At 41.8% G+C, this 27,973-nt stretch overlaps 2 protein-coding genes across 5 annotated transcripts in view; one reads left to right on the top strand and one right to left on the bottom strand.

Moving 5' to 3' along the window:
• The window catches only part of PKD1L3 (polycystin 1 like 3, transient receptor potential channel interacting), a 113,293-nt gene extending 106,615 nt beyond the window's left edge, over nt 1–6,678 (bottom strand). Inside the window, 4 exon segments of the mRNA XM_023741926.1 lie at nt 1,583–1,729; nt 5,151–5,273; nt 5,933–6,134; nt 6,136–6,678. Coding sequence (XP_023597694.1) covers nt 1,583–1,729; nt 5,151–5,273; nt 5,933–6,134; nt 6,136–6,240 — 577 coding nt within the window. The 5' untranslated portion in view covers nt 6,241–6,678.
• A 4,252-nt stretch (nt 6,679–10,930) lies between these two features.
• On the top strand, nt 10,931–27,382 carry DHODH (dihydroorotate dehydrogenase (quinone)). 4 transcript variants are annotated; one of them, XM_004387773.2, is made up of 9 exons: nt 10,931–10,963; nt 13,474–13,686; nt 16,270–16,469; nt 18,705–18,787; nt 24,392–24,579; nt 25,214–25,327; nt 26,045–26,198; nt 26,310–26,469; nt 27,023–27,382. In XM_004387773.2, the coding sequence occupies exons 1-9, from the start codon at nt 10,943–10,945 to the stop codon at nt 27,075–27,077; spliced, it is 1,188 nt and encodes a 395-aa protein (XP_004387830.1). In that variant the 5' UTR covers nt 10,931–10,942; the 3' UTR covers nt 27,078–27,382. The 4 variants fall into 4 exon arrangements, with proteins under 4 accessions (XP_004387830.1, XP_023597640.1, XP_023597641.1 ...); XM_023741872.1 differs by lacking the exon at nt 25,214–25,327; XM_023741873.1 differs by lacking the exon at nt 26,310–26,469.
• The last annotated feature ends 591 nt before the right edge of the window (nt 27,383–27,973 follow it).

Here is a 27,973-nt window from a genome sequence, read left to right as displayed (position 1 = left end):
AGTAAAAAGACCAGACTTAATGGTTTGACTGAGACTGGAGGGACCCTGGAAGACATGGCCCCCGGACTCTCTGTTGGTCCAGAGCTGAAACCATTCCCAAGGCCAACTCTTTAGACAAAGATTAGACTGAACTATGGGACATAAAGTGATACTTGTGAGGCGTGTACCTCTTACTTCATGTAGATACATGAGACCAAATGGGCAGCTCCTGTCTGGAGGAGATGAGAAGGCAGAAAGGAATAATAGCTGGTTGAATGGACACGGGAAATCCGGAGTGGAAAGGAAGAGTGTGCTGTCACATTACAGGGATAGCAACTAGGGTCACATGACAATGTGTGTATGAATTTTTTATGAGAAGCTAACTTGAGCACTAAGGAATGGGATAATGGGGAGACAAGAAGAATATCAGTAACAGGAAATGCTGGGAACTGTAGTTTTTCATATGCATTTAGAAGCATTGCTGTCACAAAATTCTACATTTCATGAAATAGCTTTACTCAAACCTTTCAAATGCATCCTCAACATTAGTGCTTTAATTATAATCAGAACAACTTCAGGAATTATTTAACATTTTTCCAAAATATATTATCTTCACTTCCATCTGAGGCTATCACTAAATACTTTTTCCCCCAAGTCACAAGTACTCATTTACACAACATTTAGAAAAGTCTGTTTTTCCATTTTTCTGTAGATACATTCATGATCTCTAAGCAACAGTAACACCTTCACAATTCCTCTTTTAAGTGATTTTTAAAGGGCTTGTTCATAAGGACTTCTAACACTTACAGTTGTGGGGTCATAGCCTGAGGAACAATCACTAAATCCGCTTTTAATTTCTTTGTCTCTTTTTTTTTTTAACCTAGGCGAGAATTATCCAATAGCACAGTGCTTACCTTGCTTACCAGATCATCTGTAGCGAACAATTTCACATTTTTTCACCACATCAAAGATTCTCCTTCTAGGTATGGCTGGCATCTGTCTCTCTCCCAACCCCTAGTACCTTCCTACAGAATCAAAGCCTTTTTTTCAAATTTACAATCCCTGACACGGGCAGATGACCGGTAAACAAGGTAAGCACAGGTTTACTTGTGCTTACTTACTAATCTGTAGGGAGCAATTTCACATGGGTTTCACCACATCGTTGATGAAATTGTTCATTACAGATGATTTGGTAAGCACCGTACTTACCTTGCCTATTGGATAATCTGCCCCTGTTTTTACCCATCTGTCAAGTGATCTGTATAATCATCTAACACTATTATTGATTGAGGTCATTTCAGGCTAATGGATATTCCCCAAATAGTATTTGTTTTTCAATGTAAAAGAAAGAGAGAACACTATAATCTGAAAAACTTTGCAAGGACTTTACTCTAAGAAGACTCTTTTTTGATAAATTTTGTAGGGGAGGAAAAAATCTTCTGTTTTATTTCGGCATATGTGAACAGAAGATGGCTAAAGGCATATCAAGAAAATAATGTATGTAACATTAAAGCAAAGATTGCAATATTGCAACAAATATTTACTGAGAACATTTCAGCATTAATTCAGTCCAGCCTTTAGGGCAAGAGTCGCTTTCATTGATTTTTGAATTGGTATAGGAGTAAGATCTTACCTGAGGTCACTTTGTTTCTTAGCGTTGCAACTTCTCTTTTTGTCTTCTTGGGTCTCTGTGGTAAATGAGAATTACCTCCATTTCTTACGTGACTGGCATTTAGGTCTGAAAAGGCATCTATTTGGAGTTTGATGCAAAAGTTAATTTAATTTATAGGATAAATAGCTCCAGATGTAAGTCTACAAAATAATTATTACATGAACATAAAGAAAACACAATTTAATCATTATGTGCACATAAGGAAAACACAATTTAGAGATTACTATCTAGTTAAAAAAAAGAAAACTCAAAAAAAAACAGGAATTCTGAAGTTGCCCTTTTGCTTTGGAGCACAGTCATCTCACCTACTAATAGCCAGCATCTCAAAATTAGGTCCACCAACTGGGTCAACACCGAGAAGACAAGGGAATTAAATTCAGATTAAGATATGACGTCTTATCTTTATATTCTCTGTATTCTACAACTGTTATTGTTACAAAAAACAAAGGAGGTTGTGGGCAATAACATTCTTGAATATGCGTCCTTGTGTACATTTGCAAGAGTTTCTTATCTATGCTGCTGAACACGGTTAGAGAAAATCATATAGCCATGATGACCATATCTCAAATTAAATACAGGATAATGAACCTCCAGCGGCCTGCCTGGTACTTGTATTACTTCCTTAGTCTATTTAGTCTTTGTGAGGTTAAGAGTTACTTTACCTCAAGTGGAGCCCTGATGCCGCAGTGGTTAAGAGCTCAGCTGCTAACCAAAATATTGGCAGTTCAAATCCACCAGCTGCTCTTCGGAAACCCTATGGGGCAGTTCTACTCTCTTTTATAGGGTCGCTATGAGTCAGAATTGACCCGACAACAATGGGTTTGGGGTTTTGGTTACCTCAGGCAGTTTGGTCTTTATCCCTGGCCTCTTTGCTGGGCTACACTGGTCACACCCGAGTGTTTGTATTAACTGTCAGGAACCAATCTGGGAACCCACCTAGTAATCAATAATGAGTGTGTGGGCTGGCTGATAAAAGCCTGAAACACTGAACCATCGAGAAGCTTCCTGAAGGAGAGAATCCTTAAGGAGAGCATCCAGGGGAAGGGACATGCCCTCCACTTTGAGGAACTTTGTGCCTTGCCTCAGCGCTTCTTCATGATGCTCCTGAGCTATTCCTGAGTTGTTTCCTGTTATTCCTGCCTGTTCCTATCCTGAGTTACTCCTGAGTTATATCCTTTACCATAATAAACCATATAACAGAATCATAAGTTCTGTGTGACACTGCAGGAATTACTGAACTCAGCAGAGAAATAGAAAGTGCCGTGGGAAAGGGAGATAGCAGCGTGTCTTTCTCCTAGGAAACAGCTTTGTGCTGATTCTTATTCAAGAAATTATTCCTTTACTCTTCCACTCTCCTAGATGACGCCACTTCGTCCTCTGTACTCAATCTCCAATGCCTAGGTGCCTCCCTCATCCTCATTTTCAGGTGATAACATTGTTTTCTACCTCAAAGGAGAAAATTGAAGCAATCAAAAGAGCCCTTCCACAGACTCCTCCCACCTACCAGCATTGGTACCCAAAGATTCTGCCTTCTCTCCAGTCACTGTAAACTCTGTGCTCCTATTCAAAGTGAATCCCTCCAGTTGTACGCTAGCTCAGATAAAGGACATTATTTCAGCTTGTTATTTTTCTTGAGTTAAGAGAAAAACAACTATTACTGGCCTCATGATCAGGAGTTCAGTTATCGAAGTGTGACAGTCAATTTGTAACCTCAGTAATACTGTATTATAATACTAAATATTAGATTTCTTTTTGAATGTTAAGGAAGACATTTACAAACACTTCTCCCACTAAAATATTACTTTGAAAGAAGCATTTCATAAGTTCATAATAAAATATACAAACTCTATTACATTAATAGTTATTTCTTAATATTTCTAAGCAATTATGTTGTCCTAATATGTTAGCTTTAGCAAGGTTGGATCTCCAAGAATACTTTCACCTTTGATATAAATGGGCAGCCACCTAGGAGCAGAAAATAATCTTTGAAAAAAAATTAGAAATTGTACAATAATATAACAGTAGTAATAATGATATTGTGCCAAACATCGTTTTATTATTTGATCCTTATAATAACTCTGTGAAGGAAATTGGGCTGGTAGAGCTTAAGTTGCATGCCCAAGGTGCCAAAACTAGAAAGTCACAGAACCAAGATTTGAACGTAGGAAGTCTGACTCCAGAGTCTGAGCTCTTAACTATGGTAACCTACTTCCTTTCATTTTGAGAACGTAGGTTCAGAATTTGTATAACTGGCTTAGATTAATTGAATAGAATTCTCTCTGTCCAAGAGTATCTTCAACATTCTATATTCCATAGCAATAATCTCTTGCAAGCGTATAAATTACAGTATCATTTTTATTCAAAAACCAAGAACAGCTGAGAATGTCCAAAAACTCTTAAAGAGTGAAAAATGGATAGATAAGCATCATCAACTGGGCTATATTAGGAGTTGCTTTTCTAATTCTGGAGATGAGGTGCACTGATTAACCTCCTATGAAGATGAAATATGGTTCACAATTGTAAGATGGCTGGTCAATATCAGAGGTGCAGTTTGTGAGGATGAAACACATGACCACTTGATTATTGCAGAGACTAGGCTTAAAACCTCAGCCTCCTTAACAACAGCGTGCTATATAGCAAAACAGGACAAACAGATCATAAAGAGCTTGAAAAGCTGAAGAATGAGTGGCTTGAAACTATAAATTGAAATACTTTGAGATATCAGGTACTTTGAATATTTCTACTTGAGGAAGGTGATGCTTTTTTCCCCTTCTTGTAACAGAGAAAGATAGCAATGTGTTTTGTTTTAGTTGCCCATAGATGCTTCAGATTTCAATACGAATGTATTTGTGATTTTTTTAAAGCGTGGAACAATACTTTCACCTAGACAATCTGAGACATCTTAAGGTCTCTGAGAATTCACTGAGCTAAGAATAAATGCTTTATGTGAATGTGATAAAGTAGAAACCACCACCAGGGAAAACATTGCTTAACCAAAAAAACAAAACAAAACAAAAACTATACACACACACAAATACATATAAAGCTTAATTCTGATCTACTTCTGAGGAAGCAAATTTCTAACTGATACCAGTTCCCTCCCTCTTCACCTTCTCATTTTCCTACACCATACTTCTCTCTTTTCCTCCTTTGCTTTAGTACTCTTCCCTCCAAAGCCTCAAGTCCTAAATGGATCAGGGATGTACAGGTGGAAAATGGTGGTTACCAACATAACTTTTCCTGAACTCCACCCAAGTCAAGACATGATGGTAATATCAAGGCCCAGCTCTTTTCCAACTACCAGAGTGGGATGCATATGGAAGGCACTCCAAATAAACAGAGTTTATCACTTCAATCAAGATAATGAAAATCAAAATCTCTACATCCGCCCTTGATCCATCAACCACAGACCATTTAACAAATACTCCCACATATTCTCCTTATTTAGAACCAGTTTTCAAAATTTAGGTCTTTGTCAGCATGTAGTTTTATCACTTACCAGCCTGGCAAATGAAATAATGCCTCACAAAGCAGAAGTCCCTTTCTGATGAGATCAAACTAGAGTTTCTGGACATGCAGGTGCAGTTGATGGGTTTTGAGGCATGGTGGGCCACAACATCTGCTGAAGGGAGACCACACCCAAATGAGCCTCATACTCAAAAGTCAGACATTTTTAAAAAAGTTAATCTGAAAACCAAATTTTGATAGCTTCCAATAGATGAAAAAAATCAGGATTTAGGATTTCCCCCCACATGTTATAGATTGTTCATTTTTCATATTATGTGTTCTTTATTACAAAGCTTACTATTAATTTACCTCGACTTTTAAGGAAGATGACAATGATGTAATAATGCCTTGGATTTTTCTTTAAGATCTCAAAGATTATGTTGCATATTTTGAAAACATCTATGTAAGAAAGACAGTAGCAGATAATTTCTCTCTTAGTTTCTGTGTTAGGAAACTTAGAGCTGAGAATAATGAAAAGATGTTTACGTATTAGGAAAAAAGTTACCATAAAAGGTTTCTCTCTTCAGAGTCTTCCATAATATTTTTAGTGAAATATTAGGCAAGTTAACTTGAGGTTAAAAATCTTATTTGAGAAAAATCTCATTACCTTTGCTACAAAGACAAATCAAAGGCTGTAGCACAAAAATGGAAACATTTCAGAGAAATGATGGTGATGAAGCGACTAATTTTTTCTGTACACAAAAGCAGAAGGTTTACATTTGTCTTCTCTTTCCTGTCCCACAGCAAAAGTATGGAAGTTTCCTTCATAAACACTAAGCCTCAGAGCCGTAGCTGGGTTGTTTCGTTGTTTTCTCAGTAGTATTAATTTTTGCCCAATCCACCACTTCCTCCCTTCTTCCAAAAAGTCCTGGACGAGATCTTGAACCTTCTGGTTCCAAGTGTAAGCAAGGTATCCTCTCCGGGCACGACAGTAATTTTCTGCTTCCTTAAAGCTGCATTCAAACCCGTTAAGCTGAATAACAATTATTTTTTCCATGTTGCTCTGGGCTATTTAATCCACTTCCTAGAATGATACTTGTTCTGATATATAACCAAATCCAGGTTTTCCCTTTGAAGAACATTCTCTCTATGAGCAAGAAAAGTCTGGGGGTTCAGCAGCTGCCTGGTCCTTTAATATATTCTTGGTGGTTATATCTTATTTATTAACATTATTCTTTTTGGAATTGGGAATAATTTGTCAAGGAGACAAAAGGTTTTGTTTTAAGGGCCCAGATGGAGTTCCTGTAAGCTGAAAACAAATAGCAGAGATCAATAAAGCAATGGGTCATTACAGCTGGGGCACCATCTGTGTCTACACAACTGGATATGCCTTTAGCTTTACAATAGATCTTTATTTGCTAAGTCTAAACTGTAAGGGGGTAGAGGACAATGAATATCCAAGCCAGTGTTGCTAAAAATTGAGTAATGTATTTTTTTTTTAAGAAAATTATTCTTGATTTAAATTATTGTATGCTGTTTCTTGGGGGCCCTGGTGGTGCAGTGGATACACACTTGGCTGCTAACCTACCAGCCGCTCCACAGAAGAAAGATGTGGCAGCCTGCTTTCATAAGGATTACAGCCTTGGAAACCCCATATGGGACAATTCTGCTCTGTCCTATAGGGTCGCTACGCATCAGAATCAACTCAAGGTCAATGGGTTTGGTTTTGGTATTCTGTTTCTTAAATACATGAAAACATAAAATTTGGCATAAACTCTATGCTAAAGCTCTTACACAATCATACAAACCACAGAATAAATATTTGATGAAAGAATGAATACAAATTAAATACAAAACTGAAAGCCAATGAAATTCAAATATTGCTGAACTCAATAGTCACTTGCCAGATGAACACAGTTCTGGCCTATGACCACACAGGTTCTTTTTCATTTGGCATTCACTCTATTTCATGCTGTAGGGGAAATTCAACTCTTTCACTACTTTTCTTTATTTAACCTTTATTCACATAGCATGTCATTTGGTCTCCACCAGTTGCACCCGCATCATTTATGTATTACTGCCAGTTCTCTTTCTTGGTGCCAAAATGTGATCATAGATGAAATCTGCTGGCAGGTTTCAGGGTTAAGGCGGTTATCCAAAGGATCCAGAATATGCTTATATTACTTTTTAAAATCATTACGGGAGTGGGCACAAAAATTAAAAATTCTCTAAAGTGCAGACCCAAGAATACATTTCTCAGTTTGGAAAACACTGCAGTCATCAATTAAAGGATATATATGGTGTGGTCTCTACTTCCAAATAGTTTATAGTCTAACTAGGAAAGAAAAGACATAATAATTGTAATCAATAAAGACAATGAAAAGTATTATCACAGTGCTATGACAGTTCAGCTGACAAAGAAACTATTTCCAGCATTTGAATGGAACATATAAGAATGGACGTATTTAGACAGACGAAAAGGGCATCTTGGTAGAGGAGTCAACAGGAATAAATGCACAGAGGTGGGAAAGAGGAAGGTATTTATAAAGAGAAAGAAATAATTCTACTTGTGTGTCGGGGGGGAGGGGGCGGAAGGATAGTAGTGGGAACTGAAACCAGAAAACTGAAATGTTTTAAATGCCAGGATAAAGAGTTTGCAATTTATTTGGAAGGTGTCTGAGCAGACGAGTCCACCCTTACCAAGACTGTACTGCAATGGAATTATCTGGGTGCAGGATACTTCCAGTTTACGAAGTTTACAAAATGTCAATTTCCATATATGTACATATATATATATACACGCATACACGTATATAAACACAGTCACGCGCTACATAACATTTGTTTGCATATACTTGCGTGGTCCCATAAGGTTATAATAGAGTTCAGAAATCCCTATTGGAGAACTGGACATATCGGATGTCACCAGATGTAGCAAACACAGCAGTTTCCCCCATGCAACATGTGCATCTCATGTCTCTCATATACAAAGTGATTGCGCTGCCAGGCGTATAATGCTACAGTACATATATAATTTATAATACACGTCTTGATAGTCGTAATAGATGCCTATGTTACTGGCTTATGTATGTACCTTACTGTACTTTCCATCACCCCTGGGTTATGAACGTCCGACTTACGTCCAACTCATAGTTATGAACCAACCCCTGTAAAGCCTATTATATTAAAAATTTGAGGTACATACAATGGTTCGTAATAACAAAAGGGCACTACTTTGTGACATGCATCAAAACATTATCATTACTGTATTATTATTATGTTAAGGAAGTTTTAGTGTATGTGGAAGTATTTCTTTAATATTTTTTATGCATAGAAAGGTACATTATATACTAAGGCAAACATTTGATTAACTGATGTTAGATACAAACCATACCTAACTATTCCAACTTACATACAAATTCTACATAAAGACAGAGTTAGGAACGGAACTCATTTGTACTCCAGGAACTACCTGTATATAATGTGGTGTTCACATAAAATCCAAATCACATAACGTACTATTTCACAGAATGTATCATTGACATTAAGCAACGCATAACTGTATGTATATAATTTAGATAAGAAGACAAAGTGTGTTTGAAATGTGTTTAACTGAAGCCATTTTGTGTACACACACACACATATACATACATATTTTCAGGTATTTTTATGTAAAACTTGATGCTGATGGAATCTTCTCTGATCATCAACTTACACAGTATCTCACACAGTTCTGTAACGCACATTTCAACCCTTTTTCACAGTGCTTGATCTATTCTCTTAATGGATGCTTTGCCTACAGCACAAGCACTCTATCAATACAAAGTTTAATTCAAATAATCCAAAAGTTAGTGAGAGTGTTGCTTAGAACTGAAGAATCAACATTTAAGTAGTCTTTCGTCTAGGCTGAGAAGTGATTTATGTAGACCAACTATGCAGAATTAACTTACTACATTAAAGTGTAAAAGGCAGACTGATAAGCATAATTATTAGCTTGATAAATATTTTCAATTATTTTTATTGTATGTGGACTCTGAGACACCTAGCAGGTGAATTACTGCAGTAAAATCTGTCTCTAAAGGCGTTAGTAGGTCTATGAATTTATTTCAAATTCACTACCTTCATAAAATGGTGAAATTAAAAAATGGCTTCAGTTAAAAATGTTTCAAACACTCTTTCTTCTGCTCTAATTTCTATGATAATAGCCCAGCTATTATGTTATTTTCAGGTGGGCATCAGTTAAGCTTACTTTAACTGATGTTTAGAGTACCTAGGAAGAGTACCTAGGAAAGAACAATACAATTGGCTGACAATGGCACCGGTGGGTGTAGTGCCTCCAAACAATAATGATGATAAATGCTGTTGATATTTAGTGGGTCTATCGAAGCAATTGTCCAACAACCAGGGCATTGTTCAAAGTAAGGGATTACAGACATGATTGCTCAGAGGACTGTAAAGTGACATTATTGTTGTTGGGTGCAGTGGAATTGATTCCGACTCACAGCGACCTCATGTGACAGAGTAGAACTGCTCCCATAGGGTATCCAAGACTGTAATCTTTACTGAAGCAGACTGTCACATCTTTCTCCCGTGGAGCTGCTGGTGGGTTCAAGCTGCCAACCTTTCAGTTAGTAGCCCAGCAGTTAACCATTGCTCCACCAGGGCTCCTTAAAGTGACATATCAGCATAAAGCCCTGCAATCTACCACACTCCAACAAAGCTGCAAGCTGCGTACTCGTGGTCTTGATTAGAAACTTAGTATTCCTAAAATATCTTCCACATCTGTTGCATCAGAATGCCAAGACAAAACGAAGACCCATTTGTCCATTAGGCACAGCAGGCACAGCACCAAGGCCCACAACACAGGGGCTCATGAAAATGTTTTGATTTCTTTTAAAATCAGAAAAAAAAAAGACACATTTTAGTCAAATAATGTTTAACATATTAATCTTTATACCAATGTAGCTGCAAAACATAATTTTTAGTATAAACAAATAAAAAATGATTAAGCCCTCTACCACTAGCTAAAAGGTTGGGGGTTCAAACACACCCAGAGGCATCTCAGAAGACAACACCTGACATCTGCTTCTGAAAGGTCACAGCCTTGAAAACCCTACTGAGTAGTTCTACTCTGCACACATTGGATCCGCCAGGAGTCGGAACCCACTCCTTGGTAACTAACAAGTATACACACACACACACACACACATATATACATATATATAACTTTTTTTTTCTTTGTTCTTTTTATGGTGGAAGGGGGCCCACGAAACTCATAGTGCGGCCTGGCCACAAAGATAAAAAATTGGGGCCTTTTAAGGATGTAATTTTCGCTAAGCATTGGGGGTTTACAGCCCCTTCAGTGTGCCCGGGTGGGAAGCCTTATGGCCACTTTTATTCTTGCGGCGCTCAGAGGAGTCAGGTGTCATTTCAAGGGCTTCTACAGGCCTTTGCCTCCTCACTGAGCCTCAGGCCCTCACTGGGATTCGAGGCTGCAGGCTGGCGGACAAGCTCTGCTTAGCCTCCCAGCTTCAGAGACTCATATCCTCTGCAAACCGGATAAGTATAGTTCGATTGAGGACAGCACCACCGCGTACCGCAGCGACGAAGCTTACCCGCGGGCGGAAGAGGCAAGACCGTCCCCTTTGCGCACCAGCGCAAGTACCAAATCAGTTCCGCGGCATGGACTAGGGCCTTCCCTGTCGCGAAGGCGCTCTCGGGGCGCCCGCCCCAACCTCCTTCCCGGCGATTGGTGAGTTGTCAGTTCCCGGGCGGGGATTGGAGGCTCGCCGCCATCTCCTCCAATGGGAGCGAGACTGGGGCGGGACCAGGGGCAGAAGGAGCATGGCGTGGAGACATCTGAAAGTGAGTCCAGCAAGTGGGGTTCTTGCCACAGCGAGGAAAAGTAGGGTCGGGAGAGCGGAGATTGGAGGGCTGGTAGGGGCGAGGTGTAGGTTTAAGGCGACTCCAAGAGCGTGGGCCCCTTTGGGGCCGTTTGTGTGTCTGTGGGAGCATCCGCAAATGCGCGTGCGTGTGCATTTATTTATACGTTTGCTTGTGAAGGTGTGTGTGAGAGCACGTACTTGGATAGGTAGTTGCCGATCTGTGTCAGTGCAGGTAGGTCAAATTTATATTGAGCCTGGCACGGGGACACTCAGTAAACACATCACCCGCCTTTCATGGTGTGCTGCATGCAACGTGGAATGAAATTAGAATAAGACACGGTCCCAGCCCTTCTAGACAAAGTTTTGTAAGGGCAGGGCTCTAGATGTGACGTGCGCATTGTTGTATTCCCAAGGCCTAGCACCTAGTTAGGAGCCCTGGTGGCGCAGTGGTTAACGGTCGGCAATTCGAATCCACCAGCTGCTCCTTTGAAACCCTGCGGGGCAGTACTACTCTGTCCTGTAGGTTCTCTGTGAGTTGTAATCGACTCGACGGCAGCGGGTTTGGTTTTGGTTTTTGAGCACCTAGTTGTTGTCGTCCTTGTCGTTGTTAGCTGCTGTGGAGTCGATTCTGACTCATGGCGACCCCATGTGTAGGTGCTCAAATATTTGTTGATTGACATAGGGGGCTTCCTATAATCTCCTGGAGGAGACTAGAACCGAGACATCTACTATTCGATCTACATTAACAGCTAGGAGTGATCCTTAAAGGCAAATCTGATCATGTCACTTGTTTAGGGAAGAAAACCCAGTCTATCTCTCTAGCTTCATTTTAAGCCCGGCTTTCCCACACTCCTCGGTTCCAAACAGACTCCCCTCACCCCCAATTCCTTGGGTGCGTCACATTCTCTTCTGTCACTGAGAGCCTTTTTACACTTTTCTCTCTCCCAGAAAAATGTGCTCCCTCCCCCTACTTCCTCCTAGTAAACTCCTATTTATCCTTCAGCTATCATCTTTAAGTCACTGCAGCAGGGAAGCCTTTCCCTACTTCTGATACTAGTTTGGGTCTGTCCATTACCCTAAATTTTTTTCTTTATAGCAATCCTTATGTTTACATATTTGCATGATCACTGATTCTTGAGTGTCTCGTGCTGAGATTGTATGCCCCTTGAAGGCAGGGATCAGGTCTGTTTTGCCCACCTTGAAGTGCTTAATAAATATTTGATGAATGATTGAATTAATAAATGAATGAGGGACTCACCATCTGGCGGTGGTAATTAGAGAAAAGCATTGTGGATCACGTTTCAGCTAGGATAGTGGTTCTCCACTCAATAAGATCTGACGCTTCTCTTTTTCATATTTTGCAACTTCTCTTTATTGTCCTGAAATGGAATTTATGTATAAGTATTCTTTCTATGTATAATTCTTAAAAATCAACACAATGTCCTAACTGGACTATAAAGGAGAAATTAAATGAAAGTAGTTTATAATAAAATAACATATTTCAATATGCAAATTTTGGGGCATGACTCACCTAGAAATTGAGATAGTCGGTTCTTTGAACCTGTACTTAGAAACTCGAATGCTATAGGTATATTAAGATATATTAAGGAGCCCGGGTGGTGCAACGGTTAAGTGCTTGGCTGCTAACTAAAAGGTTGGTGGTTGGAACGAACCCAGTGGCTCCACAGGAGAAAGACCTGGCGATCTGCTCCCGTAAAGATTATAGCTTAGAAAACCCTATGGGGCAGTTCTGCTCTGTCACATGGGTCTCTATGAGTCAAAATCGACTTGATGGCACCTGACAAAAACAACAGGTATATTGTTAACTCAACCACCCCAAGCACTGTACCACACTTTTCTGAAATTGTGAATAATTCTTGGTAAAGTTCAGTACAAAACAGTACAGTTGTCCCTCAATTTACCAGGTAATTGCATTCCTGGGAAAGTCAATGTATATGAATACCATACAGTAGATACTTTGTTTTTATGTGGTGAAATACAGTTAGTTCTGGGTTCAGATCATTAAGAACAGAATTTTTTTTTTACCTACATGAGTGTCAGAGGGCATTCAGAAGTTATACAGGATGTGGGACAATTCATGTGTCAGACTGTTTCAAGCATTGCAGGAATCTGACCTAACCGATTGTTGCCACTAAACCCATTAGCACTCCCCTATCACTGTGACCAGCAACAATGCCCCCTAAATGCTCCCTAGGGGGCAGTACTGCCCCTCTTAAAAATATCTGGCCTGCAATCCTAAGGAAAGCCTTCAAGGCCAGGTAAGTGTGTGTGTCAGCACAAGTGTAGATACAGACTCTGACTGTAGAGGCCAGTGTGTGACTAGAAATGAAGGAGAACACTGTCAGCAGAAGGCCAGGGACATCACTTCATATGACATGCTGTTATGTCCTCTGTGTGTGTGGGAGTAAAGGGCTTAGAGGGTGCTGCATCCTGGCATTGAGGGGGCCTCTGATGTGCTCTTTTTCCCAGAAGCGGGCCCAGGATGCCGTGGTCATCCTGGGGGGTGGAGGACTTCTCTTCGCTTCCTACCTGACTGCCGTAGGAGATGAGCATTTCTATGCTGAACACTTGATGCCAGCTCTGCAGGGGCTGCTGGACCCTGAGTCAGCCCACAAGCTGGCTATTCGTTTTACCTCCTTAGGGCTACTTCCTCGTGCCACGTTTCAAGACTCTGACATGCTGGTAGGTGCTCCCAGAACACCTGTGCATTAGATACAAGGTGAAGAGTGGCATCCCCTAATGTACTCGCTGGGAATATCCCTTTTGGAAACCAGAGCCCCAAGTTAGCAGTGGGAACATGGAGTTCAATCCCAGCAATAATAATAGTAATTCTTACTATATCTAACTCTTATGTGGGGACTACTGTGTTATGCAGTATTCTCATTTAATCCTAACAACTGTTCCATGAGAGAGGTCCTACTATCATCCCGTCCACAGATTAGGAAACTGAAGCATAGAGTTGTTAAAGTGACTTGCCCAAAGTCATACAACCAGGAAGTAGCAGAGCCAAGATTCAAACTTTGGAGTCTGGCTCTGGCATCCATGCCCTTAGGCACTGTTCTGCATCACTGCGGTCTGAGGTACCTCATTCTTCCTCGCTGGAAGACTCAGACAGCTGAGACTCTTCATAATCTCATCCCAACCTAACTTTCCAATTTTAGCTCTCCATCATTCCCCTAAACCTGTGGTTCTCAACCCTGGTGTGTGTTAGAATCACCTGGGAGGCTTTTGGAATATATAGATGCTCAGGCCCTGTGTCAGACCACATTATCCATAATCTCTGGGAGTGATGCTGGACACTCCCCAGGAGGGGACTCTGCCAGGGTTGAGAACCACTGTCTGAAAGGAAGGTTCTCTAGACCTGTCATGTGTCTTGCCTCACTGTTCCCCTGAGGTGCTGTGCACATTCTTACCTTCATGTTTTTATTATTCTCCCTTCTTGGAGTGTCCTTTCTACCTCCTCTTCCAGGATCAGATGGTACTCATCATTGGAGACCCTTGCTAGTTCTCTCAAAGGTTTTCCCGGCCACATCAGCTCACGGTGATAGATTCCTTTGGCAAACACTGGCTTTGTGACATCTCTTGATTTCTTTCACACCTTTTAAAATATTTCTGCTAGATTTGTTGGCTCCATCAACAATCAGGTCTGACTAGCTGAGCACGTTTCTCCCTCCAGCTCTCCACAGGCATCTGGGGGTCAGGGAGGGACCTTGCTGGGGTCTCTTATCAGCCTGGCTGAGGAGGGTCACACCTGGGACTGATTTATTAAGCTGATTAAAGGGTTTTGCTGCTTGACACTCCCTGGGCTCAGGGTAGTACTATCTAGGGGCTGACACCAACTAGCCATTCTCTCCCACCAAGTGGAGTAGATAAAAGGGTACAAAATCATAACCACAACTGGAAAAGGCAGTGCCCACCCCTTAACCAGTGGAGGAAACACTGAGATTTTCCTCCCAGTCTTTTTTTTTTTTAATTGTTGTAATTAAATGTTTACATTTCAAGTTAGTCTCCCATACAATTTTTGTTTTTTTACATACATTGTTATGAGACCCTAATTGCTCACCCCATTCTGCGACAGCACACTCCTCCTTTCCGCCCCTGATTCCCCATGATCATTCAACCAGCTCCTAACTCTCTCTGCCTTCCCATCTCACCTCTGGACAGAAGCTGCCCCTTTGGTCTCTTGTATGTGCTTGACTAAGAGGCACACACTTCACGAGTATCTCTTTATGTCCCATAGTCCAGTCCAGTCCGTCTGAAGAGTTGGCCTCAGAAATTGTTTTAGTTCTGGGCTGACAGAGAGTCCAGGGGCCATGCTTTCTGGGGCACCTCCAGTCTCAGTCAGACCATTAAGTCTGGTCTTCTTACTAGAATTTGAGTTCTGCACCCCATCCTTCTACTGCTCCATCAGGGACCCTCTGTTGTGTTCCCTGTCAGGACATACATTGGTGGCAGCTGGGCACCATCTAGTTCTTCTGGTCTCAGGCTGATGAAGTCTCTGGTTTATGTGGCCCATTCTGTCTCTTGGGCTAATACTTTCCTTGAGTCTTTGGTGGTCTTCGTTCTCCCTTACTACAAGTGGTTGGGACCAATTGATGCATCTTAGATGGCCGCTTGCAAGCTTTTAAGACCAGACGCCACTCACCAGAGTAGGATGTAGAACATTTTCTTAATAAGCTTTGTTATGCCAGTTGACCTAGATGTCCCCAGAAAGCATGGTCCCCAGACACCATGTCCATGCTACTCTGTCTCTCAAAGTATCTGATTGTTTTGAGGAAACTTCTTAGCTTTGGTTTAGTCCAGTGGTGCTGACTTGCCCTGTAGTGTGTGCTGTCCTTCCCTTCACCTAAGATGATTCTTATCTACCATCTAGTTAGTGAATAACCCTCACCCTCCCTCCCCCCCCCCCGTAACCATCAAAGAATGTTTTCTTCTGTGTTTAAACCTTTTCTTAAGTTCTTATAATAGTGGTCTTATACAGTATTTGTCCTTCTGTGCCTCCCAGTCTTGATAATAATAATAGTGAGAGCCTAGTGGTTTCCAACCTCAAGCGGGCATCGGAATCACCTGGGAAGCATTACTAAAAATGCAGCTTTCCCTAGTGCCCATCTCCCCCAAAGATTCTGGTTCTGTAGTCTAGGGTTGGGCCCTGGAATCTGATGTTTAACAAGCTCCCCAGATAATCCTGATGTAAGTGAGCCAGGGACCACACTTTGAAAAACATTGATACAGCCTTTTGTACATTTGACTTTGTCTTCTCCCCAGGAAGTGAGGATTATGGGCCATAAATTCCGAAATCCAGTAGGAATTGCTGCAGGATTTGACAAGCATGGGGAAGCTGTGGATGGACTTTTTAAGATGGGCTTTGGCTTTGTTGAGATAGGAAGCGTTACTCCAAAACCTCAGGAAGGAAACCCCAGACCCAGAGTCTTCCGCCTTCCCGAGGACCAAGCCATCATTAACAGGTAGGTGAGCAGCCTAGAGTTAATAAAGAACACCTTCTTCACGGCAGGGCTGTCAGGGATGTAAGATCTGCCTCTGCCTTTTCACTCCTGTCATACAATGTGCGCATTTTTCTCAAATGTTCAGAAATCCTGTTGAGCATCTACTGTGGGCCAGGCATGTATTCTCACAGCAACCCTGGAAAGCAGGCTTTATTATTTAGTTTAACATGTATACCCACTGAGGCTCAGAGAGCTAAATAACTTCGGTACAATCACAGAGATAACAAATGAAAGAGCCTGAGTATGGACCCAGGCTCCTTTGACTTCAGAGCATGTGCTTCTTCCATATCGTTACTCCGAGGCCCTAGCCCGCGAGTTCCATGGGTAGTTTTAAATTTTCTAGTAGCCACATTATAAAATTAGAAAGTAATATTTGAAATTGATTTTAATAATAAAGTTTATTCAACCTCATATATACTAAATATAATTTTAACATGTAATCAATATAAACATGATAAATGAGTTCTGAAATCCAGTGTGAGTTTTACTTATAGGCTAACCACAATGCATGTGCTCAGCCACATGTGGCTAGCAGCTTTCGCATTAGACAGCACAGCTTTAAATAGGAGAATTTAATAATCAACATATACAACTGCTTTTAGTAAGGGGAATCCTTCTAGATTGTACGAAACCCTTCTCTTTGTAATCCCTGGACATTTTTTTTACTACAGCAAATCTAGGAAGTAAAGAAATTCCTACTTTTTAGTAACATATTGAGAAGAGCCTCCTTGGGGAGCTCTTGATAGGCATCTTTGGAGCCATTAATGGCCTTTTGGGAAACTGACTCATGGGAAGTTTATTTGGCTGCGCTTCTCGATTTAGTGTGCTTGCTTGGGGGAAATCTGGTGGCGCAGTGGTTAAGAGCTACGGCTGCCAACGAAAAGGTTGGTAGTTCAAATCCACCAGGTGCTCCTTGGAAACCGTATGGGACAGTTCTACTCTCTCCTGTAGGGTTGCTATGAGTCGGAATCCACTTGATCGTAACAGTTTTAGGGGAAATCTTTAGGCATTAGAGATCAGGTTATTGATCTATCTACCTCTTTGCAGGCTGGGGTCAATATCTTTAGCATTGGCCGGGCAAAATATATTTGTTTATATTTTGGCTGCCACAAATAACTGTAGGTACCAAGATAGTGGTAGTTGGCAGTGCCCCGTAGACGAGAAGTGGCATGTGATGGGAGAGCCTGTGCTTTGAGCACTTGCTCCACCTGGTGCCTGGCACATAGTAGATGTTCAGTAAATGCTTGTTGAACATATGGATGAATGAACTGAGGTGGATATTCATTCATTTACTCATTAAGTCAACAAATCCACATGCCACCGTATCTGTTAGGCTGCTTTTGGCTGCAAATAACAAAGACCTAATTAAAAGTGGCTTCACAATAGATGTTTATTATTTTCTTCTCATAGCAGGTAAAATAGGTGGTTCCAGGGTTGGTTGGACAGCATGGCAGTGTCAAGGCTCTGGGCCAGTTTCTCTGGGTCTTCGTTCTTGTTTGCACGATAGCTACCATCTTGTTCGCAAGAAGAATGGGAGAGATGAAGTCCCTGCCTTGTGGGGCTCTCATGACAGGGTGATAGAGAAAGAATACATGTCCCTTGCCTTCAAGATTATTATAGCCTAGTGGGGAAACTTAAGCATATATATAAATCCAGAGCCAGGAGAGAGATAGGTAAAAATCACTGTATGAATGCCAACGGGGTGAGGGAGCACTTGTGACTGGAAGTTTTTTGGAAAAAGGAGAAGGAGGATTTGATCTAGGTCAGGAAGCGTGGAAGATTTTAATAGGCAGAAATGATGGGGAAATAGAGTGGAGGGATAGGTTCTAGGAGGGGCATGACAAGGAGGTAGGAAAGCATGGGCTTATCAGAAGCGGGATGAGTAAGAAGGGAGGCTGGATCCTCACAGGCCTGGGGCAGCTGCCTCTGCAGAGTCAGGGCTGCTTCCAACGCCAGTTGGCTGAATGGCTTGTTTGCAGATTTTGATCTTTCCCTTTATGTTTGATGGTGGTCTGGCAACTTCTGTGTGAGTCTCGGGGTGTTTAGACCTTGGAGTTCTAAGAATTGGCTCCGATTTTCTTTTTTTTTAAATTTAAGTTGTAAGTATGTGGCGGAACTGTAAGTATATAGCCATGGAACTATCTTCCTGAATTCTTTACCTTCTAGTGGAAGGGCTCTAACCTTGTCCCCTTACAGATACGGATTTAACAGTCATGGATTCTCAGTGGTGGAGCACAGGTTACGGGCCAGGCAGCAGAAGCAGACCAAGCTCTCAGAAGGTAACATGGAGTTGAATTACAGGGGCTTTCTTTATTTTGGGGGAGGAAACATGTGGGATAAACATCAAGAACACTGATAGTGAATAAACATGGTTGAGCAATAGGAAAAAAAAAACAAACACTAAGGAACTTGGGGGTCCTTTCCTCGAGGAATTTCCTTGGTTTCACCACACCATCCAAGATTTTAACTGACTTTCCCAATTTAATTGTTATAGATTGAATTGTGTCCCCCAAAAATATGTATTGTAGATTCTAACCTCTATACAAGTTGCAACATTGAAGGATTCTACAGGGAAAATATTAAAACAACGCAGGAAGAATTAAAGGAAGATGGAAAGAATACACGGAGTCACTATGCCAAAAAGAATTGGTCGACGTTCAGCCATTTCAGGGGTTAGCATATGATCAGGAAATGATGATACTGAAGGAAGAGGTCCAAGCTGCACTGAAGGCATTGGTAAAAAACAAGGCTCCAGGAATTGACAGAATATCAATTGAGATGTTTCGACAAACGGATGCAGCGCTAGAAGTGCTCACTCATCTATGCCAAGAAATTTGGAAGACAGCTTTCTGGCCAACTGACTGGAAGAGATCCATATTTATGCCTATTTCAAAGAAAGGTGATCCAACCGAATGTGTAAAGTATCAAACAATATCATTTATATTGCACATAAGTAAAATTTTGCTGCAGATGTTTCAAAAGTTGTTGCAGCAGTACATCGACGGGACTGCCAGAAATTCAAGCCAGATTCAGAAGCGGACATAGAACCAGGGATATCATTGCTGATGTCAGATGGATCTTGGCTGAAAGCAGAGAATAACAGAAAGATGTTTACCTGTGTTTTATTGACTATGCAAAGGCATTCGACTGTGTGGATCGTAACAAATTATGGATAATGTTGTGAAGAACAGGAGTTCCAGAACACTTAATTGTGCTCATGAGGAACCTGTACATAGATCAAGAGGCAGTCATTCAAACAGAACAAGGGGATACTGCATGGTTTAAAGTTAGGAAAGGTGTGTGCCAGGGTTGTATCATTTCACCATACTTATTCAGTCTGTATGCTGAGCAGGTAATCCAAGAAACTGGACCACGTGAAGAACACAGCATCAGGATTGGAGGAAGATGCATTAACAACCTGCATTCTGCAGATGACACAACCTTGCTTGTCGAAAGTGAAGAGGACTTGAAGCACTTACTGATGACGATCAAAGACCACAGCCTTCAGTATGGATTATACCTCAACATAAAGAAAACAAAAATCCTCTCAACTGGACCAAGAAGCAACATCACGATAAATAGAGAAAATACTGAAGTTGTCAAGGATTTCATTTTACTTAGATCTGTAATCGACACTCATGGAAGCAGCAGTTGAGAAATCAAACAATGCATTGCACTGGCAAAACCTGCTCCAAAGGCCTCTTTAAAGTGTTAAAAAGCAAAGATGACATCTTGAAGACCAAGGTGTGCCTGACCCAAGCCATGGTGTTTTCAATCACCTCATATGCATGTGAAAGCTGGGCAATGAATAAGGAAGACTGAAGAAGAATTGACACATTTGAGTTATGGTGTTGGCGAAGAATATTGAATATACTATGGACTTCCAAAAGAACGAACAAATCTGTCTTGGAAGAAGTACAACCAGAATGCTTCTTAGAAGCAAGGATGGCGAGACTACGTCTCATACTCTGAACATGTTATCAGGAGAGATCAGTCCCAGGAGAAGGACATCATGCTTGGTAAGGTAGAGGGTCAGCAAAAAAGAGGAAGACCCTCAATGAGATGGACTGACACAGTGGCTGCAACAATGGGCTCAAGCATATAATGATTGTTAGGATGGTACAGAACTGGGCAGTGTTTCTTTCTATCGTACCTAGGGTTGCTATGAGTCGGAACCAACACCTAACAACAATAACGATACCTGTGGTTATAATCCCATTTGGGAATGGATTTTCTTTGTTATGTTAATGAGACAGTATTAGAAGAGGGTTTGTTGTAAGTCAATTTCTTTTGAGATATAAAAGAGATTAAACAAGCAAGTGAGGAAGCAGAGATGGGGAAAGAGAGATGCCAAGTCACATGAAGATCCCCCAGGAGCAGAAGCTCAAAGCGACAGAGAAAGAGAGCCTTCCTACAGAGTCTGCACCCTGAATTCGGACTTCCAGCCTCCTAAACTGTGAGGAAATAAATTTTGGTTTGTTAAAGCCACCCATTCGTGGTGTTTCGGTTATAGCAGCACTAAGTAAGACATTAATGAAAACTCACTGTTTTTGCCTTGTTTTGAACGGATGTTATAACTGGGAACGCTTGGAAGCAAGAAAAGCAATGTGGCTTGCCTCTAATCATAGAAGTAGTTAAGATTGGAGCAGGACTTGAGTGCCATTTTCTTAATTCCTGCAAGAAAATTAAAATTACAAACCTCCCCATTCAGGGATAACTTCTACTGAAACTTGGGAAGATATCCTTCAAGACTTGTTTCTGAGACTGCATGCAGTTTTGAAGGCTTCTGCAATGCTGATGCTCATTTTCTGTGGCTCTCCACTTTGCACTAGGTGCTCATAAGGCTATGTGGTCCTGACATAACTTCGCGGGTGTCCTCTGGAATTGTGTGAGGCAGCGGCCCAGTAGGAATCATTTTCCTCTTTGACCCTCTCAGCCCCACTCTGGTGCTACCATTTATTGGAGTGAAGTGAAATCCTATAGCAGTACTCTGCACATATGTGTTTATCAGGGAAGATGGCCCACAGCTGGAAGCCTTGATGACAGCTTCTTGCTAGTACTGTGTCAAGGAACATGTGTTAACAAAAGCTATGGTGCCCTTTGGGATAGAATAATTCAGCAATTTCTTCTAACTGCAAAACCTTGTCTGTTTGGGCAGATGACTACTGTGTGGAAAAGAATTAAAACTTATAAATGAGCTTGTCTTAATGGGTGCTAGACTTGGGAAGCTTGGAGACCTTGCTATGTAAGGAAAAACAAAACAAACCCATTGTTGTCAAGTTGATTGTTGTCTGACTCATGGTGACCCCATGTGTTACAAAGTGGAACTGTGCTGCATATGGTTTTCTTGGCTGTATATTTATGGAAGCAGGTTACCAGGCCTTTCTTCCATGGCATCTCTGGTTGGGTTCGAACTGCCAACCTTTTGGTTAGCAGCTGATTGTAAACAGCATGCACCACCCAGGGACCTTTGCTATATAAGGCTTTTGTTTAATTGGGCTGAACTCCCCCAACCCCTCCACACCAAGAAAATAGCTACACAAATTTCATTTACTTTCAAGCTGATGATAAATAGGATGACTTTATATTTAGGGTATGGGAAGGTAGTTAACAGTATAGATGTTCTTTGATCCTGCCTGAGCTGACATGTATTTTGTGAGCTAACTTGGTGTTCCAGGTCTGTTCCCAACCATCAGATGTTAAAAAAGTAGCCAGTATCATTGACCTTTGCAGATAGGATAGTATCTTTGTTTTTTGGTTTTTTTTCTTTTTTTAATTGTACTTCAGGTGAAGGTTTACAGAACAAATAGTTTCTCATTAAACAGTAGTACACATATTGTTTTATGACATTGGTTAACAACCCCACAACATGTCAACCCTCTCCGTTCTTGATTTTTTTTTTTTGGTGAAAATATACATAGCCAAAGATACACTATTTCAAAAATTTCTACATGCACAGTTCAGTGACGTAGACTACGCTCTTCCAGTTGTGCTGCTATTCTCACTTTAGATGAGGGTTTACAGAACAAAATAGTTTTTCATTAAACAGTACACATGTTCCCTTATGACAATGGTTAACAACCTCATTGCACATCAACACTGTCCTTACTCAACCTTGGGTTCCCTATCAGCAGCTTTCCTGTCCCCTTCTGCCTTCTAGCCCTTGTCCCTGGACTGCTGTGCCTCATTAGTCCCGTTTTGTTTTATGGGGCCGTCCAGTCCCCGGCTGAACAGTGAACCTCAGAAGTGACTTCATCACTGAGCTAAAAGGGTGTCTGGGGGCCATACTTTCGGGGTTTCTCCAGTCTCCTTTAGGCCAGTAAATCTGGTCTTATTTTTGTGTTAGAATTTTGTTTCTACATCCTTCCCCAGCTCTGTCCAGAACCCTCTGTTGTGATCCCGGTCAGAGTAGTCAGTGGTGGTAGCTGGGCACCATCTAGCTGTACTGGACTCAGTCTGGTGGAGGCCTTGGTAGCTGTGATCCATGAGTCCTTTGGACTAATCTTTTCCTTGTATCCTGTTCTGTTCGTTCTCCCTTGCTCCCGAAGGGATGAGACCAGTGGAGTATCTTAGATGGCTGCTCACAGGCTTTTAAGACCCCAGATGCTGCTCATCAAAGTAGAATGTAGAACATTGTCTTTATAAACTGTGTTATACCAATTGAGCTGGATGTTCCCGGAGACCATGGTCCCCGCAGGCCTCCACCCAGCAATTCAGTCCCTCAGGGAGTTTGGATGTGTCTATGGAGCTTCCATGACTTTCCTTGTACAAGTTGTGCTGGTTTCCCCAGTATTGTGTACTGTCTTACCCTTCACCAAAGATAGCACTTATCTACTGTCTATTTAGTATTTTCCCCCCACCCCTCCCATCCCTGGTAACCAACAAAGATAGTTACTTTTTGTGTGTAAACTTTTTCATGGGTTTTTACAATAGAGGTCTCATACAATATTTGTCCTGTTGTGATTGACTTATTTCACTCAGCATAATGTCCTCCAGTTTCATCCATGTTATGAGATGCTTCACAGATTCATCATTGTTCTTTCTCGTGGCATAGTACTCCACTGTGTGTATGTACCATAGTTTGTTTATAGGATAGTATCTTTGGAGAAGAAAGTACAGATAACCCCTTGCTTTCACACATTCCATGTTTGTGAAAATATATTTTTCTGAAAGTCCAAAATAAAGTCAAGTGATAAGTCCCATGGATTTTTAAGTAAGGTGGCGATATCACTTACTCTCTAAACTGAGAAACTTTCAGGGAGCAAAAGAGGACATTAATAATTATGCCCAGGCTACAGGAGTAATTATGGCTGTCCTGGGGGAGTCAGGATGTCTGGTCACCCTAGTTAAAAGGGGGAGTCACTTCTCAGAGAACTAAAATTATGAATTATAAAATATTTAATACCTTGACATTTTAGACATGATAATTTAAAATATTTTCTAGTATTTTATACATATTCTTTAATTTTGTTTTTTGTTTACAACTGTACACCCAGTCACTTGACTCAAGTCCAGCAAGCTTCCCTTCAGATTATATAGTTGACCCTTCTGACAGGCCTACTGATTTTGTCTGTTTCTCTGTTGTATTAAGTTTACGAAGCCTGCTTTTTTTTTAATCCATATTATTTGTACTCAATTTCTCCATTTTCCATATTTTTTAAATTAAAAATGACAATACAGTAAAACATCTCAGTAGTGGCTCAAATATTGCCGTGCAAAGATGGTGAGCTGTTTATTGGTAAGCAAGCAGCAGCACTGTGCAATAGTTCAAAACGTTTGCCAGCTGATGCAGGAAAGTTCAGACGTGGAGGTAGAAGCCCTATAATGTTCATAGGCTGTTCAGTCAAGGATGGCCTTAAATTCTTGATCGGTGATATTTACAGCTGGGCTGCTACTGGGAATAAACCTGGGGAAGAATAAGATGTCAGTGGATGCTGCTGCGGACTACACAGAAGGGGTACGAGTCCTGGGCCCCTTGGCTGACTACCTGGTAGTGAACGTGTCCAGTCCCAATACAGCAGGGCTGCGAAGCCTTCAGGGAAAGGCCAAGCTGCACCACCTGCTGACCAAGGTAGGCAATTACATCTCTTCTGCATGCCCTACTCCACCAGCTTGTCCTACTGACTCCTGTTCATTCTCCAGGGCCAAGCTTCAGCATCACTTTTTGAGAGCCTGTTGTTAACACCTGGACCAGTTAGGATTCCTTGCTGTACTCTCCCGAAGCACCCTCTAATCCCCTATCACAACACTGATTATACTGAATAGTCATTCATTCTCCAGTTATCTGTTCTCGCTGTTAAACCGTTAAATTCCATGAGAGCAGAGACCGTGCCTCTTTCATTTACCACTGTATTCCTAGCACCTAGTCCATGGAATGAATGAATGAAATGAATGACTTTTCATCACACAGTACTTGTGATGGTGTTTCCTTGTCATCTCTTTTAGGAATAAAAGTCTAAATAAATCTCAATATGCCACTGCTAGCTATAACATTAGGGACTTAATCCCTGGCTTCAAAAGAATCTAATCAAGTCCATCCTAAAGGGGGTCTCTTGCATAACTGAGGGCTTTGTTTCCTGAAAAGCAGAAATCCTTGTTGCTTTAGTCTGATAGCTTGTGTGAAAACACTGACCTGCGGCTGCAGGTCACGACTGCCCCGTCAGGTGCAGTCTCAGGGTCCCCACTCTGTGGCTGTGTTGCTGTAGGTACTGCAGGAAAGGGACGCCCTGAAGGGAGCGCACAAGCCGGCTGTGCTGGTGAAGATCGCCCCCGACCTCACAGCCCAGGATAAGGAGGATATCGCCGGGGTGGTGAGAGAGGTGCAAACTGGGACCCACACACGAGAGATGCTTCTTCTTGTCTGTAAAAGCCATTTGACCAGCTGGACTAGCCTGGAATGGCAGCCTTTGTGATTTCCTCTCTGGATATTGAAGGCTGGTTTGGTGTCTGTCATGATGTAATTAATCATAGAGCACAAAGGGAATGTTTGAATAAATCTCTGAGTGAGTCTTTTTCTCATGTCTCTTCCCTCTTTCCTCATCTTCATCCAGCAAGGGCATTAAGACTTGTGCTTGCATCATTGGCCAATCTCATTTGGGACTGGATTATTCTCTCTCTCATTCTCCCCAGCCTCTAAGTACCAGGTCTCTGTATCATAGGACAGTAGTCAAAACACAGATCGTGGAACCCACAGTCCTGGTTTCAAGTCCTGGTTCTACCACTTACTACCTGAAGGCCTTGGACAAGACGTTATAAAGCGGGTTGTTAGGAGGATTAAACCCTATCCTAGTGGAACACTGTGGGTGATCAATACATAATGGCTGCTATTGTTATATTGAAGCTTAATCTATAGACTCGTTCAAGAGATATAGTGAGGTCTGGTATAGTGCTTGCTTTCTGGGGGCTGTAGGTGTGGGCATCTGGCTGGCTGCCGTCTCAGACCCAGGGAGGCCTTTTCCGAGTCCTTTGGCACTGGGACTAGAGGGCTGTTCTGCTGCCAGCAGGCAAATGGTACATTTCTCTGTCTCACTCTGCAGCTGGGCATTGATGGACTGATTGTCACAAACACCACCTTGAGTCGCCCTGCCAGCCTGCAGGGTGCCCTGCGCTCTGAAACAGGAGGGCTGAGTGGGAAGCCCCTCCGGGACTTGTCAACTCAGACCATTCGAGAGATGTATGCACTCACTCAAGGCAAGGATTCTGGTGTCTGTGTCTTCAGATTTGGGTGTGGCAGGGTCTGTGAGCTCCTGGTTCTCCCAACGTCAGCCCTTCTTCACAGGGTGGCCATGTCCTTCTCTGCAGGGAGAGTTCCCATCATTGGGGTTGGCGGTGTCAGCAGTGGGCAGGATGCGCTGGAGAAGATCCGGGCAGGGGCCTGCTTGGTGCAGCTGTACACAGCCCTCACCTACTGGGGCCCACCTGTGGTAGGCAAAGTCAAGCACGAGCTGGAGGCCCTTTTGAAGTGAGTAGGGCTGTGTGTGGCTTGAAACAGGAGATATAATGTGGTACAATTCAGAATGACTCAACTCAAGGAGATGCTACTCATCCTCCCATTTATTCCTCATTCAGAAAGGATTTAGGGGTACATGCTGAACCCAGGGGAAGAATCAATCTCTGTTACTCCTTTGACAAAGGACAAACAGAGCCAAGAAATTCAGGATTAGCTTCCAAGGCAGTGGTATTTACAAGGCAGGGTTGTTCATTTATGTGAAGGAGAGGGGCCTGAGGAATCCTGGCAACATTCCTACTAATTGGGTCACATTGGCTTGATGTCAGGAAGCAGTCAGTACTTAAAATCAGTTTCTTCCTAGTCTGAAGACCTGGGCAGAAATAACTCTAGGTCTCTGGGTGAAGGCAGTGTAGGGGGCAAGAGATGTGCTCAGGATGAGGCCGTGCAATTGGGAGAGAGGGGTGGGTCCTTCACTGAGCTGACAGAGCAGAAGTGGGACGAGGACTTCCTGTGGGAGAGGCCCATCCTTCACCGTGGACTGAAATTGCTTTTTTTCCTTTTCCAGAGAACAAGGTTTTAGCAGCATCACAGAGGCCATTGGAGCAGATCATCGGAGGTGAGGATGTTGTCTGGTGGAAAGCCGTTCTGTAACCTTCTCACTAAATCAGATGAACCCTGTGGCTGCATCGTGGGAGGAGGGACTGTTTTCAGCCAGATGCCCCAAACCATAAGAGTCCTTCCTTGATGGCCTGGCCAGACTGTAAAAGACAATCACGAGGATCACCAGCATCAACAGAAGGCGTTCTGCAATCACTTGGTCAGACCATAAAGTGCCATTGTGATTCTTTCTATATTCAGATTCCAAGATCCTTCAATATTGCAAGGACATTGGATATTTGGGGGTGAGGGTGGGGGAATCATGGAAAAAATAAAGCCATTTAAAGCCTGAATTTGAACTGTAGTCCTTTCTGGAGGACAACTAGCTTTGCCCAGACCCTGAGGTCCTTCCATACCTCTGTTACCTGGGGACTATCGGGGGCTTTCATTTGAGCTTGACTGTCTTTCATTCTATCTTTATTTTTATTTATTTTAGTTTTTAAATTCATTTTGATAATATTTCACACGTGGACAAAAGTTGCAAGAATAGTACAATGAACTTCCATATACCCTTCACCTTGATTCACCAACTGTTAACATTTCTCACATTGGCTTTCTTTCTCTCTCTATATATATATTATACATTTGCTGAAGCATTTGAGGGTGAGCTGCAAATACCATGACCATCATCCTAAAGTGCTTCAGTGTTTATCTTGTAAGCACACTGAGATATTTTTAAATTATAAAACTAGTATGTCTTCATTATTAACAATTCCGTACAGTATTTTTTTTTTTTTTATATTTTATGGTACTTCAGGTGAAGGCTTACAGAACAAATAGTTTCTCATGAAACAGTAGTACACATGTTGTTTTATGTTATTGGTTAACAACCCCACAACATATTAACCCTCTAACTTCT

The sequence above is a fragment of the Trichechus manatus genome, unplaced genomic scaffold, assembly GCF_000243295.1.
Source record: "Trichechus manatus latirostris isolate Lorelei unplaced genomic scaffold, TriManLat1.0 scaffold00194, whole genome shotgun sequence".
NCBI classification, from domain to species: domain Eukaryota; kingdom Metazoa; phylum Chordata; class Mammalia; order Sirenia; family Trichechidae; genus Trichechus; species Trichechus manatus.
Note: the sequence above shows the minus strand (reverse complement) of the source record. Positions and strands in the feature narration are given on the sequence as shown.